Here is a 22,818-nt window from a genome sequence, read left to right as displayed (position 1 = left end):
TTCCTATTTAGTGAGTTCAACAGTCTGGAGCCTGGAGCATTTCCAGGCCCTGGATGGAAGGCAGGAAAACACCGCGGACAGGCTGCCAGTCTCTCACAGAGTTAACAGAGACAGACAATCCCTAACACTTACTGTACCTTCATACCTACAGGGCAATTTAGAGCCTTCAATCAGCCTGACTTCCAAGTCTTTGGACTGTTGGAGGAAACACAAATAGATATAGAGAGCATGCAGACTCTGGATTCCACCCAAACTCCAAGGATTATTAGCAAAAGATTCTGTTTGTTTGTAGATATAAAATGATTTTTGACATTTTGGGAAATACGCTTGATTGCTTTTTTTTTCAGTTTTGTACCATTTACATGTGCTTAGCATAAAGATTGAAAACAGGGAGAAACAGCTAGCCTGGCTCTGTTCAAAACACCCCCAACACTTTTAGTGTAGTACCCTAAGAACTTTGACATAACCCGAACAGACATGCATCTAAGCAAGCACTAAATCTGTTTTGCATTCCCACCACAGACAGTACTCTTAAATGTAGGCAGGCTTGTTACCAGGTGGTAATAGTCAAGTCACTACTCTATACAGCTCTTTCTGTATTTCCTCTTCACTCAGGACATAAAGGAACGTCTGCACCTTGCTGATTATTCATGAAACGGGGTTACGTGCCAAATTTTTCAGAACAAAAAAGAACAGGCTGGAGTATTAAGAGTCTGTCTCACAACTGATAGGATATTTTTAAAATGTGGGTTTGTGCATCTATTACTTGTTGAGCAAGAGTTAAGATTCTCTTGACTAATCAACAGACTGCAGTCTTTTTAGCTCTACATCTCAGTTAGATCCCTGTGCAAGGTGCCAAAACAGAGGGCTGACTTTAAACAGGGCAGAACGGAACGATTCTGTTGGTAACATCCGCAACTTAAGTGGATGGAAACCCAAAAATAATCATTCTGATGTGTAATAAATTGATCTTAGTTGAATTGGACTGGTTTTTCGGCACTCATGTAAACAATTTAAAGCAGCCATACTGCCTGCATGAGCAGCACTGGTCAGACGCGTCTCAGCTGCTTGTCAGCCGCAACACATCTAGAAAGATGGTAAAAAATTTTTTTTGATAATAATGTTGACTCTATACCACCTTTTATTACAGCTTCAACGTCTTAACTCAAACTTTCCTGATTTGGTTTCAAAATAAAAGTCCTCTTACAACGTCTCTGTTGAAAGAATCCCATCAGTTGACGCAAGGCATTTTATTGTAAAATATTTGCAGGACCATGTTGTTGACAAATCAGGAGCTTGCACGAATTCATAAAGATGAGGAATATGTATTTATAAATGTGGAAATACAGAACTGTATTCCAGGCATTAATGTGTCTGATTTGTGTGACCAGAAAGTTGCTGACTTCTTCAATTTGCATTTGATAAACTTACAGTAAAAACACTTGTGCTGTATCTGATTTAAATGAATGAAATTTAGTTTGGAAAGTACAAAGGTTTGACAAAATTGCCTGGAAAATGTACTGTCCTTATGATTTCTCCAGCTTAAAGAAAATGAGATGAGAAAGTGATGAGTTTTCAGTACATCCAATGGTCAACAGCAAAAAGTACTTAATGTTCCAAAATGTGAGCAAATATAAAACGCAATCACATCGCTTCTTTTAAAAATTTAGCTGTTTATACTCACATTATATGGGCTACCTCTTAACACTGCAGTCAGAGGATGTAAAACTTGTTTTCCAGAAGTCTTTCTTTTATTAAAATTCTGAAGTAGACACATTATTTTTCCAGAGCTGATGATGGAAGTAGCTAACAAGTGATCCATTTTGCTTTCTTCTCATCTCTGTTGAGAGTTGCAAATGCACAGTACATCGTCTTCTGGCTGTAGTTTCATATCTAAACACATGTGAGCGATATGGATTTTCTCATCTAATTCTTGGTGAGAAAGTGAAAAAGACTGTTCCTCAAAATGTTTGAACTTAAAGCCATTTAACCATAAATGTGGATTGAAAACAAACCTACTACCTTCCAGTACTGGGATTTTATGCATGAAACTACCTCGGAGCCATATCTTCAGTGGAATTAAAATAAAGTATTTGCCATCACCGTGGGAAAAGACCAGCCTTGCACCTCAAAGAAATAATCTATTTCTTATAAAACTTTTCCATCCCTGCCGCTTTTTTTCTTCAAGGCTAAGGATAAATTGGAATTCTAAAAGGAGGAAATCACAAGGGATGAGAGAAGTTCAGGAAACCAGGCATGGTGAAATCTTCAGCTGCTAAGCTGTCTGTCTTCAAGCCTGCAGCCCGCTGCTCACATGGCTGCCTCTGACAGCCCAACAGACTAAAACATTCGCTTCTGCTGTCTGACGAGTGTTCGGAGATGGAGCATTTTCCAAACTTTGATGTGTAGATGTTCTGTAAGCACTGTTTCCTGTTACTTCAAACTGACAGGCAAATATATTGACGCTGAGGGCGGGCTAGTTTGCTCTACCAGCACTGTGTATGAGTGCAATAGATAGATACCCCAGCCCTGGGATTGCTGCCACAGTTGGGGTAGTAAACTGACATTTTTTATTTATTTATTTATTTTTAGCAGAAAATCGATGCAGCAAAGAGGAAGAGAGAAGAGTCTGCAGTCTTGCAGTAAAAAAAAAAGGTGGCTTGTCTTTAAAAAGTCAAGTCTATTTTTGCCTGTGCATTGAAGTGCTGAGTGGGGTGGGTGGTGGCGTGAAGGGTAGGGATCAGCCTCAGCTCCCATTTGTCAAAGAGTGAGAGGGTGCTGCTGTAAACAGAGCTAACAGCACTGTATCCACGTCAGGACCGGCTCCCCTGGGCATACACCACTTACACAGTTCAGGGCTCTGTCTACTGTGAAAACAGACGAGCTAACACCTTGTTCAGATCACATCACAAGCTTTGTCAGATAGGAAAGCTTTGAAGAGGAAACACTAAAGATCCAAAGTGACAAAGTTGGCAGACACAGTGTGGTGGACTGAAAAAACAACTTTAAGTCCCAAAGAGCTCTGATGAAAAAAGGGGAAATACATAGTGCGGAAAAGTTTGTGTATAACCTTTGAGTTAATTAGCACTGTAATATATATGGTTAACTGTGAACCACTGAAAGTAATAACAATAAATAATGTGGTCTTGTTTTTCATCCCTTGATAACTGAGGTTGCAACACTAATAAGTGTTTTTAACAGCATATATTTTGACTTGTTATATCAATCAATATTACTGAAAACACTCATTAATCATTAATTACACACTACTCTATGGCCCCTAAATCAAGATTTTGGACGCTTATGAAATATTTTCATTTTACTAGACGTAGTGTTAGGACTGTAATTATCGTTCTGTAAATAAGAAATTTTGAATTGCGGGACTATTGGCAGAAAGTAGTGCGCATGCCACTTGGGGCTTGGACACATCAAACCAACATCAAAGATCCACTGGCGACAAAGGCCAACTGCTGCGTCACCTTACTTCACCTGTGTCTTGGCCAAATGCTATACTGCCTAAAGAAAAGCCAACAAGCACTGACCAGTGCAAACAGTGCAGGACACACTGCACAAATCACAATGACAGATGTTTACTGTCAACTCAAATCTGACCTGCGTCTGACAATCGGCTTGGTGTGTCAGGGCTCTATAGGCACTTTGTACTGTTCAGTTTTGTGGATTTCTGAGGGCATTATACAGAGCATAAATTTCACGCTCAAAGGTATGATTACTAAAATAACTGGCAGACACTACATGCCAAGCACATTACACTGTGATCACATTGGTCTTATGACTATAATTAAAATCATTCCAGTCAGAAAAAATATTACATGAATCTAAAAAGAGAAAGTATGGATTGTTTTAGAACACAGTTTTTGAATTCATGTTAGAGCCCCTGAGAGGATGGTACTGTCTTACACACATTGTATATATCCGTATTATTCTTATGCAGGTATATGATTTCCGTTAAGTTTTAGAAGTGCTTTTACCAAAGCGGGACAATCTGACACTAAAATTTAAAAAGCTGCAACATCTGAATTATTGACTGCGTCACTGTTTGAGTGGGCACAAAAATAGATGTTTTTAAATGTTGTAATTTCCATATAGCTGCAGGACAAACTGGCAGGGTGGTTTTTAATCTGCAAGGAGATATGTGCATTCTCAATTAGCTGTGAATCAGACCGTAATAAAACCACAGTTGTTAATGAGGAACCTGGAATTATATATTAAAATGAATACATTGTTAGTCTCTAAACAGTTGGCAAGACTGGAAACCGAACAACGATATAGCTCACTGAATCAAACTGACTGACCCATTAATGTCACTAAATTCTGTTCAATGCAAAGATTTTGATTTGTCCAAACTGTAAGTGTAATGTTTATAGATAATCAATGTTTGATAGCAGCTTTGTGAATGAATAATATCACATTTGTGGCCCTATCTTACACCAAAGCAAAGCAGCACACAGTGCAGTGCAGCTGTCATTGCTAGTTTCAGACAGAATCAGTTGTCATTTTCATAGCCAGCGCCAACTTGGTGTAAGAAGCAAATGAACTTTCTTTCATATAAACACCTGAGTGTGTAGGTTCAAACTGAGGTGTGGTCAGGCACACAGTTGGTGTATTGCAATTTTTAGGCGGCAGAAAGCAATTGCACCATTGACCAACAAAAACCTGGTGTAAAGTTAGATTGATGGTCCCTGCTATTTATAGGGTAAATTTTTCAGTATACACTCTGTTGTTACACACTCAGGGACACGTGAATGGCTGCAAGTCAGTGAAATAATACATCATCAATGAGGAAAACACTATTAGTTTTCACTATACAATTTCAACATAGCAGAGATCAGAGCAGAGCTACAGAGCTGCTTTCAGACTCCGCATTAAGAAAGACACTTGCCTCACCTCATTGACACAAGGTGCAGCATAACTTCATTGAATATTTTAGAAGGTAAAAGTTTAGCTCTTTTTCCTCAGTCAAGTTTATAGTAATTAAATGTCCATCAATATTGCTGCAGTGACATTACTACTCCTATTGCATTACTAGAAAACTGGTCACCTCAACAATTTACCAAATACACCATGTAAATAGTAGGTGAAGGGAATAGGAGATGAAACTGTGATAGGTTGAATTCATGCCCAAAACACACCTACGATTAATTAAGGGACTAAACACAACCCCTCTGTCCCTTGTGCCTTACTTTGTGCCTAAATATGTGCCGTTTAACTCTCAAATGTTAAGTAAGACATGCCATAAATGCACTTGCACCATGCACTTTCCACCGTGGGCTGTAGATTTTATTTAAATAGGGTCCTTAGTCTATTCACCAATTTTATTAATACTGAGTGATAAGAATTCATGGGAATAGCCCAAATGAGCTCTGAGACTGCACAGACCAGAAAAAATAAATTACAGTCTAGTGTCATTATGACACTGTCACCGTGCACATGCAATCCCCAGAACAAACTTTAATCTATGTAATGAGACTGGCCATATTCATGTTGCATCTGTTCACTGATAATTCCTCAGCAATGGACTTGACGCCACATGGCAGAGGCCCACCAGAGCCCGAATGAGCACAGTGGAGTGTGATACTGTTTGAAAAGCGCTGGCCGTTCATACCCTGCTGCTGGTCAGGAGGTTAAAGTAAGCAATGAAACGCTCCAGCAGCTGTAGTATCTACAGTAGCCACTACAAAACAAAAAAAGGAGGGTTCCCCAGACAGTGAGTCACTGCCATTAGTCTACTTTGCAGTGATGACCCTGCTTGAAAAGCCCGCAGGGAGGAATTTAAATGAATTTAAATGAATGTCAATAATTTTTTCAAATTATTGACACAAGAAACCCCAAAAAAACAACTGAAAAATCTGAGATGTTCACATTTAGGATGCTCTCACTAGGGAGATACATCCTCCAGCCTCTCCACAAACCATGTTTTGCCTATATTTCACAGCATATTATTAGGTCAGGCAGGGGTTTTGTATTTGGTAAAGAGGTGGGAACAAGGGGGGATAATTCTTACCCCATTCTGACAGCTCGCTATCTTGTCACAGACACTGAAGCAACATCAGAGGAACCAATCACCTGCTGCAAGTACTCTGTGTGAAGGCAGTAGCAAACATATTGTCCAAGCCAGGAGAGAGAGATTTTATGGCTCTGTATGTTGTAATAAATGGGAAGACAAACACCTTTGTTATCACATATGTCCCTATTTTAAAGCTGCTATATTTGGTATTTTAATTAATTATTATGGTTTACGGCTGGTGACTTCTAAACTGCTGCGCCTGGCACACTCATGGTGTTCACACTGATAGCGTTGTTGCTGCAACATTGCTGCAGAGCTGCCTGCTGCTTTAGCTACTGTATTTCCACAATTAAAGCTGATACTCCACTCATTTATGAAGCCCTGCAAGTCACTGAACTGTCAACAACACAGTCCTGCAAATATTTCACAATAAAAAGGCCTCATGTTAACAACTGATGGGATTCTGATGAAAGAAACGTTCTTAGAGGGCTTTTATTTTGAAACAAAGACAAGAAAGGTTGCGTAAAACAGATGTTTATGTATGTACAGTATTCATGTCTGTGATGGGTGCTCCCAACCACTCATAAAAGTTTCTCTTACCTAAGAGATGAGAAAAATAAGAAAACATTGGTGAATCCCAAAAAATAAATGGGTACTAACAAAATAAGACAAATCCTGGATAAAAGCAAAAATAAGAGAAAATTTGTTCATATATTGTTTCTTGCAAGAGGCACAAGGAGTATCACCATCTGGTCCAGGAGCTTTGCCTGGGTGGTGATGATCTGTTCAAGGCTTATTTTAGGATGACTAAGGGACAGTTTGACAATCTGCTGTGAATCAGCAGGCCTTATTACCGTTTGTAAAACATTAGAAAGTAGTTGAGGCTACAAATTGTTTAGAGATGTCCTGTAGCTGGTGTAGTAGGGCGACGATGAGAGTGAGCTAATGTTAACACTAGACACTACCAATTTTTATCCGCCTCTGAATTCATCTGATTGGCTGATTGGAAAAAAACGGCAATGTCATAAGGCATTTTTCTGCTTTAAGTTCAAGTTTTTTCACCTTGAGGTGTTCAAGGCACTCCTGACCAAATGCAAAGGACTAAGCAATAAAAACCGGAGAGCAAAATGCTTCATTCTAATTGAAAACAATTACAAAAATGGCCAAGGCTGCTAAAACATGCTCTGTCAGATTGGGGCCTTGAACAACTGTCCTGCAATACATCCCTCTGCATAAAGGTAATAAGCAAATGTTCAGTTTTTGTTGAAACTGTCTTAGAGAGGTGTTGATTCAATTTTATGGTGATACGGAGGCTGCAGTTTGTGGTGCTGTTGAGTAGTATCGTGTTATACTAACAGCTGTTTTTATTATTTTTCCCCCCCCCCCCCCATTTTCCAATTAAATGCTATTAATTTGCTACTTATTGCTTCACATAAAAGCTTAGATTTCTGTGTTTCATTTTCAGTACATTACTTTTCTTTGCAACCCCCCATTCTACATGTACAGCATGTAGGGATTTTTTTATGTACTGTGTTGACTCTACACTAGATGTGCTCTGTGCTGCATTGTCACTGGAGTGTGTAGGAAAGAATGTATGTACAATGCAGTCGTAAATTGCTGAGACACGGTTATTTCCCTCTCTGCACTAAGAGGTAGCAGATGCCCCCGCACAGCCCCAAACGCCATGTTAGAACAGCAAGAAGTGCAGTTCAATCGAGAACCAAAACTGTTTGCAAAGGCAGCCAAGTCTTTCTCTTAGCACTTAAAGGCCTCAGTGTACTGCAGCATGCGTTAGACTTAAAGTCCAAACAGCCAGTACCAGTTGGAGGGAAAACATACTGAATCAGGCTGAAATTACAGGTCAATTTTCTCAATGAATTCGGACTGGCAGGTACATGTACACAGCACATTTGCACTGCAATATGTTTAACTGGATGTCAGAAATGCTGCTGCTCTCAGCCAGACGCTCGTAATTAGGCCTGTGGCAGTGTCGGGAAATCTATCATAGAAATGTTTATAGAGTTATTAGAGTTTACCGCTAAAGTCTGTAATGTTTTTTAAGTGATGCATTGCTACCATATCATGTTATGAGACATGGTTCATGCTCTGCTTTAGGGGAAATACTGGTCATTTTGCACCTGCCTGCTACACACCACAGATGCCATATAACTTTACTAAATAGTATGTGTTCATGTGACCTAGTTGGTCAATAACATGTTTACTGAAACAAAGTCAAACAAGGTGAAACAATTTCATCAATCCAAAGTATATTCTTTGTTATCCTTGCTGTAGTTTAAAGGAATAGTTTGACATTCTGGGAAACACATTGAGCTATTTGTGTTTTTTATTTTGCTAACAGGTCAATCAGAAGATCAATACCACTCTCATGTCTGTATGTATATCTATAAATGTTATGCTACAGCTGAAGGCCATTGTACACCAAGTCCATTTTTGAGGTCTGAAATTGTTGCACATTTGAAAATAAATATGCCCTCACAATGCGTGAAACTTTTGTCTGTCATTAAACTTTTCAGAACAGGTTTGACTTTTGCCTGGCGGCTCAGTGGATAGAGCGGGCGCCCCATGTATAGAGGCTGTGTCCTCGCTGCAGCGGCCGTGAGTTCGATTCCAGCCTTGGCCCTTTGCTGCATGTCACCCCCTCTCTCTCTCCCACTTTCACACTTGTGCTGTCATATCCATTAAAGGCAACCTCCCCCAAAGAAAAAAAAGGAAAGGAAATGTGGCGTATCCAGGTAGGCGGATTTTCGAGCCAGGCTAGCAGTTTCTTCTGTTTCCATTCTTGATGCTAAGCTAAGTCAACCTGCTGCTGTTGGTCACGTCATATTAAGTCTACAATACAAACATAAGAGTGACATCCAACTTCATATCTAACTCTCTGTGCAAAAGCAAATATGTGAAAAATGTCAAACTACTCCTTTAAATCTGTAAAGTTGTTTGATGCAGCTTTATTTCTGATTTTATCTGCAAGCTAAAATCAAATGTCATGATGTATGTCCTTCTGTCCTTTATGGTCACTGTTTATCAGTTTGTGCTGTGAGAATCTTTTTGACAACTTTGTATCTGCTGCAGTGTCAACAGAAAAAGTCCTGTGGATTTACTGTGCTTGGCAACTCTAAAGATCTTGATCCTGATTCATCCCAAGATGCATCCAAATGCTGATTAATTCAAAAGTTTAAACTAAATCTGTTACAGACAAAACTTTTCACAACTTGTTTGTATTATTTCAGAGCTAGATTACTTTTCTTTATCTTAGCCACAGCCACTGAGATCTTACCAGTGTACTCTGGATCCACATGAGGAGGGTAGAAGCGGAAGTTGATGAAGAAGGGGATAGGCACTCCAAACTTGAACCACTCCACCACATAGGGGGGCTGCTGGCCGTCCAGGGGAGGGGACACGTCACACCCCAGGATCACGCTCTCTCCGGCGCGCGCCGTCACAAACCGGGGCTCCTCTCTCACTCCGTGGGCACCTGAGAGGAGGAGGAAGCAAGGAATTTTAATGTTTGTCTCATCAGGGCTGGAGCCTGACATGCAAGAGGACAAAGTGCAGGCATATTCTGCACAGGATTCCTGCAGACAAAGCAGAAAAATCTCATTGCACCCAAGTCATCCAAGACTAATTTACAAGCAATAATTGGGTGGCAATTAAAGGTGATCGACTGAACTACTACACAGTGGATAAAAACTGCATTTTGCCTCAGACACACTAAACACTTGTGGCCCACATTGAGATTCTGAATGGTCATCATGCACATGGGTAAACCTTATCGTCATCTGTCACCTGCATCTGTTGGTGAGTGTTTTGTGGCGGTGCCATACTGTACTATATATGAGCTGCCAAGGGGTTCCATTGATCATAGCTGGCTGCTGCTCAGATAAGCTTTACTATGAGCACCACCAGGCCTGGCGTTTAGCCACAAATGTCCAGGCACGCTGCCGAGCGTTGACCTATCAGATGACTGAAAGGTCGGCATACCTGCCTCAGCAGAACGCTCACTCTGGGAATGGATTTTCTCCAGCTGCCACCCCCGCTTTCATTGAACCGGCTGTATCTCCATCGTCAGAGCAAGCATGACTACCCACCCTCGCCCAAGGGGGAAAATCGCTTCAGGGATCAAGAGACATGCTGACGTATCACTCCAGAGAAACACCAGCTGAATAACTTAACGCTTTCATTAGCAGCATCATTTGCATTAGCAGGGCTAATTTTTTACAAGAGGAGCAAATACGTTAGGACCTGGAGGTATTATGGGCTCAAGCTGCACTGGTATTTTTCTGCTCAATGTTCCACTACTATCACTGCTGTATGAAATGGAACTGTTATATTATATGTGCCTTCTCAGCTGTGCACACTGAAATTAAAACCCAAATATTTTCACCCAGTTCCTCTGTCTGAATAACTCCACCCCAAAGGCCATATGCATCACTTAGTGATTGTGTTTACCAGCTTAATCTGCATTATCCTGTGATAGAGTTAATCCACTTTACTCGTTTCAGCCAGCACAGATTCTGGACTGAAACAGAGCAGATTTAATCAAATTACACTTTTTAAAGTGGAGATGTGGTCTGCCAGTCACAGGCCTCAGTCCTGGAATCTGCTTTGTTAAGAAGAGAAAAAACAGCTATGCTATGCTACCCTGAGCGCTACTGAGCTGCACACACTAAACGAAACACATGTGCATGACTCAGTGAATCCCACATGACCATTTAGATCTGTGACAGACTAGCATGTGAATACAAAAAGCTGCACGAGTCTGAATTCTGCCCTTGATTGAATTAATACCCAACTAAAATGTTACACGTAAAAAAATCTCTCAGGGAAGCTGATTGACAACTAAAAGCCACAGAGGCTGTGCATCAAAGAAACAACAAAACTTAATTTGGAGCATCTAAATCATGGCGGCAATAAAGCAACATTTTTCATTAAGATGAAACTGAGGGGGACTCAGTGTGTGACGAAGCACAGCGTAGCATGTCGACATGCATAAAGATTGCTGAGACCGAACGAGGGGGGAGTTGATTGTTGCAGAGAGCTTCTGTGGGCATGATGCTCTGCCCTGCAACCTGTACATAACATGACCTTTTAATGCTCTTCTGAGGAAACCTGTCCTATCCAGTTATAAGCAAAACAAAATCAGAAATCTGCTAAACTAATCCTTTGAGGCTTGCTGAAAGCCTGAAATTCACACCTGAGCACGCTCCATTGCAGCCTCATTTATAACACCTAAAAATGATTATAATAACCCCTTCCACACGTTATGCAGAGCTTGTGTCAAGGCATATGCTCCCAACATGAGTGCCTCAAAGCAAATGTTCAAAATGAGATTATAGCCAGGAAATGTAAAAACACACACAGAATTTGTGGTGATTTGGCTTCTTTTTGTGTGTGTGTGTTCTAGTCATTTCATGTCTGCTTATAGGCATTTTGTGCCTTTTCTTGGTAATTTTGTGTGTCTTCATTGTTTTTTTGTGTGTGGGGTCATTTAAAAAAAATGTAATTTTGTGTCTCTTTGGTTATTTGGGCCCTTTTTGCTATATATGTGGATTTTTCTTATTTAATCTTGCGTCTTTGTTGGTCAATTTGTGTCTCATAGTTATTTTGTGGTTTTTGCCCCTTTATGTAGTTATCTTGTGTTGCTTTGAGGTCATTTTGTGTCTCTTTTTTGGTCAATTTATGTCTCTCTTTGGTTGTAAGATGCCTTTTTGTAGTTATTTTGTGTCTCTTTATTGTCGCTTTTTGTCTGAGGTAATTATGAGGGTCTTTTAAATGTACCTTTGTGTCTTTTTTGGTCTATTGTGTGTCTCTTTGTGGTGGTTTTGTGGATTTTCTTATGGGGTTGTTTTGTTCCTTTTTGTTGTTATTTTGCGTCACTTTGAGGTCACTTTTTGCCTTATTGGCCATTTGGTGTCTGTTTTTGGTTATTTTACCACTTTTTTAGTTATTTTGTGTCCCTTTGATGTCATTTTGTGTCATTTTGGTCGTTTCATGTCTCTGTGATTTCTTTGCCCCTTTTGTAGTTATTTTGTGTCTCTGTGGTTTCTTTGTATCTCTTTGGATCTCCTTGTCTGTAGGTGTAAATTTGGGGAGGGACCTGACACTTTGGGCCCTTGGATCTGTGCCTGGTAGGCTCATTCAGTCATCCATCCATGTTTTAGAAAGCTTTTGCAGATTTCCAGGAGACACACGTGTGCATCTGACCAGCAGTGTTGTATAACAAAGGCTTTGAGTGTCTTTTGTCTTTTCTTCTGTGTGCTGCACTTGTGTTCCACAGCCTCCAGGAGAAAACAGAGATCAGGCTCCCATCCATAATGAAACACACTGGATACATTGTTTGGTTTGATTAAGTAGAGTCACTTGACATGAAGCACAGGCTCAAACCATGTGGCACAACTGTGCATGCTGCTGAAATCCATTGTTTTCTCTGCAGACGGTTCAGGTTGCAGAAGTTTGGAGGCTCAGGTTTCTAGCTGGCATTATTTTTGGATCCTGGTGGCAGAGGGAGCAACTCGGACAGAGAACAGACTTTAAAGACTTGAGATAATATATTGGAGGGCTAATAATTCTCCAATTCCTTTATGGGGATCCTCATGAGGGGACAATCAGCAGAGGTTTGGTCACCACTTTTGCCTTTTTCATTTCCTTAATGGAGACACGATGACCCAGTCAGGTTTATGAGGGGCTTATTCAGGGGAAAATATTTATGCCCTCAACAGCACATAAATGTGATACAAGCGTCCATGCTTAAGATCTTCCAAATAAACAGCACTGTAGATATAAAGGGATCAATACAGTTAAGAGATGATGGCAATTCATGATTGCTTTGGCATTGTAAATGTCAACTGAGGCTGAAGCTTCAAAAACACAGTGATAGAAATTTGTTGAGTAAGATCTGCATAAATCAGACAGCTAATAAATCCAGGAAGCCAATATGTTTTATGTATCTATCCTCGGCAGAGAGTGGATTTACTGCTATGATCATGAATTCCTGAAGGCTAACAATTCAGTCGGCTGTCAGATAAATCATCTATACGGCAGGCAGTTCATGTACAAAAACTAAATGCATTCCTCATTGTTTGAACTAGCTGTGCAACAGTGAGTTTGATTATTAAGTGATAATTATTTTTATTATATGTTTGGTCTATAAAATGCAAGGGAAAAAGACAAACACCTGTGATAATTTCCTGAAGGAAATGTGCCAAGAGGATATCTTAAAATATCTTGTTTTGTCTAATTAAAACTCCAAAACCCAAAACATATTTAAACTGATATCATATATGACTGTCTTCCAGCATTTTCTCTGGTCATGTGGCAACAATTCTTAAACATTTCTGTCTTTCTGCTGCATAGACAGCCCAGTTTTATACAGACCATCTTTACAGCAGAGATATACTTTGTTAAGCATCTTGTGAACCCCGTCTTGTAAATAAATGATCTTTTAAAATTACTGTGTAATGCCAATGACAACGCGCAGCCATTATCACACTATCAATTAATACAAGCCAACACCAAAGTGCTGCATATATATGTCCAACAACAGAGAAAGTCCACAAATAGACAAGCAACTTAAAATCCAAACCAAATACTGAAGAAATCAGAATACATAATAATGAAGTAATCCATCTTACTTTTTTTTTTCTTTGATGACCTGACGAGGAACACACTCTCAACTGTGACATGTATGACCTTTGGCTGCAATATTTCCTTTGATTCAGGTCAAAATTCTGTTTGATATGCACATATGTCTAACTGAGCCCAAAGTATCTTTTGTGTTACCACATTACCACATGCAGTACTTGTGTGCTGCTTTGATTTTTCACAGTAACATCATAAAGTAACCACATTTAACATGTTCTGTAGGTCAGACTCTGACAGTAAAATTATATCATCCATGTATAATAAATACCCAATTAAATATCATCTGATCATATGCCTAAATTAGCTTCCTTAATCTGTAGAGCTATAACATCAAAAATATTGCAAAAAGAGCTGGACTCGAAATATCACTGTTTTTACTCCGAAAACTATGATCAGAATTGCTTTATAAAATCTACCATACAACCATCCACTTCCATAAATTCAAAGGCAAGCAAATCTCTATTAATCCAATCAAAAGCCAAAAGTCAGCAAAACATGCAAAAGTGGATTTGCCTTAGTCGGTTCTAGTTCTAATAATAGATCAATACGGGCTTGTTTCTTTCTAAATCCATTGTGCTAAACAAGATTCTGCACAAATTCTAAATAACTGTTTGAGCCTTTTAGATTTTCTATCTGTACATGTATGCAGATTCTGTATGCAACGGTACAAGAGTCTGTTATCCAAAATGTACTGTTTTTTGTTTGTAGTCCAAGTAGTATTACCCAATCACATCTGAGCAGGTTAACAGTACGTGAGGAGAGCAAAAGAGTTGAATAGATTAGTCGATTTTGCAATTTTCTGATGACAATTTAGTGACAATTCTGTGTTCATGCAGATATGTCGATAGAGATTAGCTTAAATGCTGCACAAATGTGACCAAAAACATCAAGAACTAAAAGAAGCAGCCAAAGACAAATGTTTACTAATACGCACGACATGATGTAACAAAATCATAAACCAATGAGAGACACATGTTTGAGGTCAATCAACAGCTGTGGAGACCAGCATGTGAATTATTGCAGCAGAACAGCAAAGGGGCACGCGGGGTTAAATCCGCCAGTGATTTCAAATGGAGCGTTTCTGAAGTGGCAGTGGCTGAAAATGGTTCTCACACCACACTGTACTTTAAGTAATCATCACAGATTTGTAAAGTAAATAGACTCTCGAGGCAGTTTTGGTGCCATAATCAGGCAGAGCAAAATGTTTTGACATTAATGATGTCCAATAAAACACAAATTATGAAAACTGAGGGAGTTCAGTGAGGGACAATTTTAGATGAGCAGCGCTCAGATAATCTGGTTTAGGCTGTTTTTTGAACACCAGCATGATATTTTACCCAGTACTACCTAAAATCTAATATTTACTCCAAGCTCAGATTTTATTCAGCGTATGAGAGACGATAACCATTGCTCACTGCAATTAGAGATTTTATAAAGGATACATCAAGCTGTGTGTTTGTGTGTCTGTGTGTGTGTGTGTGTGTGTGTGTGTGTGTGTGTGTGTGTGTGTGTGTGAGAGAGAGAGAGAGAGAGAAAGAGAGAGAGCTTCAAAGTAATGAGGATGTGAGTGCTGCTTTATGCCGGACAGAGCTCCCGATGTGGAGGATGTAATGGAATATAGACTGGACGAAGGCTGGAGAGAGACTCTCAAGGACGTGCAGCCACTGGGCTGGATGGGCCACTGACAGGGCGGTAATTGAATGCCAGCCTGCATGTACTGAAGGTCATATCAGAGAATGGCCTGTGTGCCTGTGTGTGTGTGCCTATGTGCAGTGGTGAAAAAAGCATTCAGATCTTTTACTTAAGCAAAAGTATGGACACTGCAAGTGAAAGTTCTGCATTCAAGACTGGCACTGTTTTAGTCTTATGTTTAATGTTTTTTTGTAATCAATATTACTGCTGCATTAATGTGTATGTTGTATTTTACTGCTGCAAATGTTAAGGTTGTGATCATTATGACTCAATACTGTTGGGATAGTTAAATCAATACATCATAGCAGTGGAAGAATATTCAAATCTTTTACCTAAAGAGGAAATAATATTTAGTATGTTTTGCATAACTCATCATTATTAAGAAAATGTATTGTAAAATCTAATTGAATAATGACTTCATCAGCACTTTATATTGGTGTCCTATGAGCCTCACCTTTACAGTGCAAAAATGAAGATAAAGATAAAATTTTATCTTTGTGGAAGTGGCGCCAACAATACAAGCTGTTTTCAAACACTGTTTGTACGTATAACTGTTAAAAAGTAATGCACCAGAATTAATATATAGCCCATGCTGTGATTACAATGCAATGCAATGCACTGGCAGGAGTAAAGAGGGAAGTAGCATAAAGAGCTTAAGTCTGTGGAAGGAGGCATGTTGGGGTGATGAATGGGTCAAACAAACACAGGACTTGTGTCCCATGAAACAAAGTGAACTTTGAGTTATTTTAAGGTTTGCCATCAGCATGTTTCTTTTCCTTCTTTTACAAATGTAACGTTACTTTCAAAAACCTAACCTAAGTAACCCTATTTTGAGCACGGAACTTGATGATGCTATTTTAGGGTGCTAATTTGTTATCATACAAACCACTGCATGTGCATTTTTGTACTAATACAAACCATTGCATGGGTATACCTTAAATATTAATACCACATTAATTAAAAGTACTTAATACAAAAATATTAGCATTACATTACGAAATGTAAAAGCACTTTTTATGCAATTAGGCCCATTTCAGAATTTATTTTTTTTTATATCATTGGATTATTGATGTACTATTTACATCACTTTAATGCTGCAGTTGGTAAAGGTGAGGCCTTTCTCACGAAATAATCTGTCCGATTAATTTTACCATGTGATCAAATAAATCACATCTTAACCCATAATCACACATTATACTTTTTATTGATTATATTTTGTATTTTTATTTCTTGCATGACAAAAACTAGATGAAAAAATCTAATGAAATAAATGAATAAATAAAATAATAATAATTGTGGTTATGCATGGCACATGGGTGTATGTGTATGAATATGTGAATTTATGACTGAAAAGAACAAAAGAGAGGAGAAAAGGAAGAGCAATTAACTAAAATTAGACGAAGACAAAAAGACACCTCTGGAGGTCCGAGGTCAGCTAAGTTGGCCCGCCGATGTGAAATGGCTGATGTACTCAGGTTCCCCACTCAGACCCTTGAGAAAGGCCAGACTCTTAGAACACAAAGTCCTCCGCAGGTTTACACAAGGTGTTATTGTTCCACGCACTAAAGCTTTGGAGAAATTTCAATAAGATCTTTTCGCTCATATTTTACTTTCATTAACTTGCTCCCAATCATTTTGATTTGTGGCAAACATCAAGAATCTGACTCCAGCAAGGGGATTTTGTTTTACTGGTTATCCAATTATTCAGATTGGCAACAGGCTCAGGTTCTTCTCTCGTTTTCTCTCCTTCTCTCAGACAGTATGAAGGGTAACTAAATACATTTACTCACATACTATACTTAACTACAGTTATGAGGTACCTGTACTTTAGCTTAGTATTTTCATTATGTTAGGTGCAACAGAGTATTTCTATACTGTGGCATTTTTATTTTTGACTGAAGTTAAAGATCAGAGTACTTCTTGCACCACACATCTAGTAGGGGGGTGAGAAAATATCAATACACTTGAGTATTGTATTTAATAATTTACCAATTGTAATTAGTATTTTTTGTTGTGACACTGTACTGATACACAAAAACTCTCAATTTCTATTTTTTTTTTCAAATCAGTTTAACTTAAAAAAATTCTGCAAGCACTTTTACTTTATCTTTTTTTTACTTTTTACCAATAAAGGCAAGTGTTAATTCCTCCCCTTAGAATGCTGAAAAGTTGTGCTATATTGTTGAATCTTACAGGTAATGTGTGTGGTTAGAATACAACCAAGTTTCAGGGTTAAGTATTTCAATAAAGAAGATAAATCAAACCTTCGTCAGAGTAGAGCAGGTTCTTATGTACATGAACGCATCATACGACGGTAGTGGGTGATCACGAAGGCATCGATCTGTTTCATCCAAAGTAAACGAACCTCGTCCCCCTCTGCCCACAGCTGCGTGGACATATGTGGATCTAGACATTTCATTCAGGCCAACAGCATCAATTTAGGACAGTTGGGTAACATGTTTTTCAAACTGTGGAAAGGTAACCAACTGTTAAACACAGCAGTCAAATGCGGACAAACTCTTTATAAGATCATTTCCATTACACTGTGATAAATGAAAAACACAGATCCCAATGTAAATAAAGCAAAGGGTTTTTTTGCATATGTGGTGTGTTTTTTAAGGTATGACAATTTTCCTCAAAGCATATATATAACTGTAACCCCCCCCTATTGTGATACGTATTGTATCACAGAGTTCTTATCACACGGCCTTTACATCTAGTAGTAAACTGCAATTCTAGACATAACTATAAACTTGCTTGCAAAATTAAATGTATTATTCAACTTTTGACTTCACAGGCTGCAGACCAAGAGGTATTTTGCTTGTATTCAGCAGAAACAACAATGACCTCAGTGTCTCTCCACTTTTACTTCTGTGCAGGGACAATCCAAGATGGATTTGGTCTCTTCATTATTTAGAACTCTTTAATGGCAAAGTTCCCCTTTCAGACAAGCAATGCTCAGTCAGGGATGCAATAGACGTGCTGACACCTGCTCGAACACCCAGCGAGAAGAGAGAGAGGAGAGATGTGTGAAATGGGCTCGGCTTGCCAAAGACACAAAGGGCGAACCAACATTGTTGGGCACTGCGCCGCCAGAGGTGCATATAATGGGACGTCTTTGGCAGCAGCTGTAAGTCACTGAAATTCCTCAGTCCAGCCATGATTCAGTTATTTTTTTTGCTGAGTTATAAATACTTTGGCCAAGGTGTTTTATATTAATTACACATAGGCATGTTGCTGTTATGTCCAATTATTGGCTATGTGTTGAATTGGCATCAATAAATCAGATGAAACAGAGAGAGTGAAAAATTCAAAGCAACACTGACTTCCTATAGCGTATGTCAGCGTCTCAGAAATCCACAGCTCCACACATCTTCTAATAAATGTATCCACTTCCATATAATTCCCATTTGTTCACTTCCTGTCTCTCACGCTCACTTCTTCTTTCTGAGACTCCCATACAAACACTGGAGCTGCATTTCAGAGCCACATAAGTGTGCTCAGAGTGGATTTAACACTTATTTCTGGAAATAACACTTATTGCTGCTTTGGGCAAATGAATGTATGTGTTTGCTCCAAAATAGAGCAAAGACATGGCATATTCAGGAGTGAAAGGTTCCTTTCAGAAGCTTTAAATGTGTTCCTGATTGAAGATGGAGTCGGTCAAGCAAGCGTGATAGCATATTTAAGATAGTCAAAACTAGTATGAACAGTATGAATACTGCAATATATCAGTATATCATATAATCATTTGAGGGTTTTTTTTTTGCTGATTTTCTTTTTTTTTAAATTTAACTTAAATGAGCGTATTAACATATGGTATATTTTGTTTTTCGGAAATGTTATCTTAAACATTTGCACTGTTGGCATGAGTTCCTCTTTGTCTTTGAAGCACTTACTTTGCTACTTTTAATCAAAAGTAACTGCTTACAGTTACTAAAAATAATGTAGCTAATAATAAAAATCTAAGTAATACTCAAATGAATGATATTTATGATATTTACTATTCAATAATCAATAAAAGGATAATTAGATGCTGTTCTAAAGTCACTATTTCATCACTATTCCAAAAAATGTTTTGCTTTTACAGCTTATAACCACACAACAAAATATGCCATAATCATAACACTGTTTTTTATGTGCTGTCCCTGAGGTTAAGGTTTGTTTGGGAAAGATTGTGTTTACAAAAGAAACTAATGTTGACTGTTGTTGGGAATTGCAGTTTGAAAACCTCATCCTTGAAGCCCCTTTTCCACTGCACACAAAACTGCTAACATCTGGCTTTTTAATGTACGGAAATGGTCACTGTGAGCAGCGAGCAAGAATATGGACGTATAACCATGCTATTGACTATTGTTTTTTCCCTCACTTTAAATCATTGGAATTCCCTCTTTAGTCATTAAGTTCATTTAACGCCTGAATGGCTTATTAATCACAGGTCTATACTACAGTACTTATCTTTTCAGCTGCATGATAACGCAGATAAACTGCACAGATCATTTAACTGGACCTACTGTAAGTCATCATGTCATATTTTACTTCTTTTATCAGAAGCGGAACTGCATGCTCTCACAGACATGACGATGTAGCAGCTGGGAGATAAGTCCATCCAATCAGAACCACAGGATCTGAAAAAACTGGCTTTCCCAGAATGCTGCAGGCTTTGTTTGCAAGGAGACTCCACTGGGACTGGACTGGCTGAGGGAGGAGGAGAGGGGGGAGGGGGCACCACCAGAAAGAGCTGGCACATGCCCAGTACTGAGAGTCTGCCATCCACAGCTTGAGCATAGGCCCTTTCCTAAGCTCATTACTAAGCTTTGCTCTTATGACTGTGAGTGAGGAAGTACAGCAGTGAAAAATGTGAATAGGAGAGATGAAATTGCGTTTGGTTTCTGATGGAAAATGATGCACTGGTTGGACGAAATTAGGAGGACATCATTTCAGAATGGCTTGGTAGGCATGTTAAGCATCAGTCAAGCAAATATGTTAAATGCACATATTTATGGTTAATAAAAACTGTATAGGTAAGAACAGAAATGACAAAAAGGGTTGCAAAAAAATAAAGATGGACTTTGCTGCCTTTGGACAGAGCCAGGGAATTGGTTTTAGATAATAAGCATATTTTGAACAAACTAACAGTGGGAGTCAAAGCAAAAAAAAAAAAAAAAAAAACAATACATTTAAATTTTTACATATTTCTTTAACAATAAATTTGGTTCATTGTCAGTGAGAAAAAAATCTTTGATCTCTCAATATAATAATGAATGTCGACTGTACATCTGTGTTTGAATCATAAACGTGAGTGACAGATGGTAGATTTTACACCTAATTTCTTATCAACTTTTGATAGTTTTACAAGCAGCACAGATTATTTTATGCCAGCCAGAGTCACAGTAATAATGACAGTAGCTGTGTGAATACAGTATACTGATGCTTTAAGGAGGGTTTTGTTGAACAGTTTGTTCTGTGGCATGAGCTGCATGCAGGCTGTGTGCTGCTGAGTACCACATCCTGGTCTTGGTTTTTAATCAAGTACTGAGGTACTTGTACTCGTCTGGGGAACACTATTTATACCGCCAGTCCACAACATTTTAGAGATGAATACTGTACTTTACATTTTGAATCTGAAAAGAATCAGCAATCAAAGGTGTCCCAAAATTCAAGTAATCTATAACATATCTATTTTAAAAAGCACAACAATTTCTGTAGATGAAGACACAAAACAGTATATCAAGATAAAAAATGGTTTAAAGTGCACAGGACCGTTATGGGTGCCCTTGTGAGGTCGAGGCTTCAAAAAAGGTAGATGCCAGACTTCCAGCAGCAGGCATCCATGAGAAACAGCACCAAACGACAATAACAACAACAAAAAAATCCTTATATAGCAAGGTGAAACGCCAAGCAAGAATAAATCTGGTGTTGACTTGTACTTTCACTTTTGCTGCCGTATATGTAACCAGTAACCAACAATCCTGCACAGTATACCTTTTTAATAAATGTCTCTTAAGCAGGGCTGGGTATCATTTGAAAAATTACAATAACAGTACTAACACCAGTACTCTTGCATTGTCATCGATACCAATGGAGTACCCCTTTTTTGATACCTTTTTTTCTGCTTCATTCGATACCCATCATGAATGAAAGCATTCAGTTATGTAAAATTCCACAAGAGGCTACATGCATATTGTATAGCCATACTTTAAAACATTTTGGTAGCGTCTCAGCACACTAAACTGCCAACTCTTCACCACGCACAGACAGTATGGTTGTAGCTGCTATGGTAGTGGGCCAATTCCATGCAATTTTGGATCCAAAAATAATTAAAGGCATTATTTAACAGGAGAAGTTCAAATACTATGTGATACTGGGTTATTTCAGTCAATACCCTAAAGGTATTGAGTACCAAAACCCAGCTGATAATATTAAGTCCATTACCAATTGCCAAATGGGGTAACACTATGGCCCACTGATCACAAGCAACTATCTCTAGCCATAAGTGAAATTAATACCAATTGCAATCTTTGATTTTTTTGTGTTTATTGGCAGCACTTATTGCTTTTAATAATAACTGACCCAACCTTGGCAACCCTGCAGCACTGTATCATTCAGTGCCCATCACCAACCAGACTGTACCAACTGCAATACTACAAGAGCTCTCAGAGGTCAAGAGGGCTTTGATTCTTATAGATGTTGAGGGCCAGACAACTTGACATTAATTGAGAAATGTAATTTATTGACAGCTGTTATATCTAAAAAGAAAATATGACTTTAGATTGTTTTTCACAAAAAAATGTCTTTTCTATTCTATTATGGCAGTTTTATGAGATTCATATTGGGATTTTTAACAAATACAGAGAAGTAGTCACAACATGAAACATCACTAAATTGCACTGAGGCGGATATCATTAAAACTTTTGAAAACTCTTCAGATGTTAGACAAATTAAAACACTGCTGTCAAAACATTTCCTCAACCATCTCATGGAAAGCAGTCTTTCACAATGTCCCAGACAGCTCCAACATCTAAACAAAAAGTGAAGACAGCCCAGTCTATCTGAACTACAATCTGAAGCAGGACTCCAGAGACAGTAGGAGGGCTTTCAGACGCCGCCTCGGCGCTACTGGGAGGCCTCAGATACGTGAGTGGCAGTTTTGACATCTTCACAAATGCTGTCTGCTTCTATATATCTGCGTCTTTGAAGAAGCATGCCTTCAGAAGAAACCCAGCGACAAGAACAAGTGTGCCAAGCCACAGTTCATGAGGGAGCTCCTGTGAAACATCAAGGACCGGGCTCACGAGAAGGGAATTACAGATGAATACCATCTGGCCAAAAGCCAGTTCAACTAACGCTTAAAAAACACAAAGTCCCAGCACTGGACCTGGGAGGAGAGTCAGTCTGCCATCAGTGACTCAGGCTGAAAATAGTCCTTCAAAATACCACTC

General features: G+C 38.8%; 1 protein-coding gene across 3 annotated transcripts in view; it reads right to left on the bottom strand.

The window, feature by feature from the left end:
* The window catches only part of igsf9ba (immunoglobulin superfamily, member 9Ba), an 86,501-nt gene that overhangs the window by 55,556 nt on the left and 8,127 nt on the right, over positions 1-22,818 (bottom strand). For all 3 annotated transcript variants that reach the window (XM_088079043.1, XM_088079045.1, XM_088079044.1), the window contains exon 2: positions 9,321-9,518. In XM_088079043.1, the coding sequence (XP_087935169.1) occupies positions 9,321-9,518 (198 nt within the window). The remainder of the gene's footprint in view (positions 1-9,320; positions 9,519-22,818) is intronic.

The sequence above is a fragment of the Plectropomus leopardus genome, chromosome 6 (assembly GCF_026936395.1).
Source record: "Plectropomus leopardus strain MGB_pleo_1.0 chromosome 6, ASM2693639v1, whole genome shotgun sequence".
Classification (NCBI taxonomy): Eukaryota; Metazoa; Chordata; class Actinopteri; order Perciformes; family Serranidae; genus Plectropomus; species Plectropomus leopardus.
This window is presented reverse-complemented; position numbering and strand designations above follow the sequence as displayed.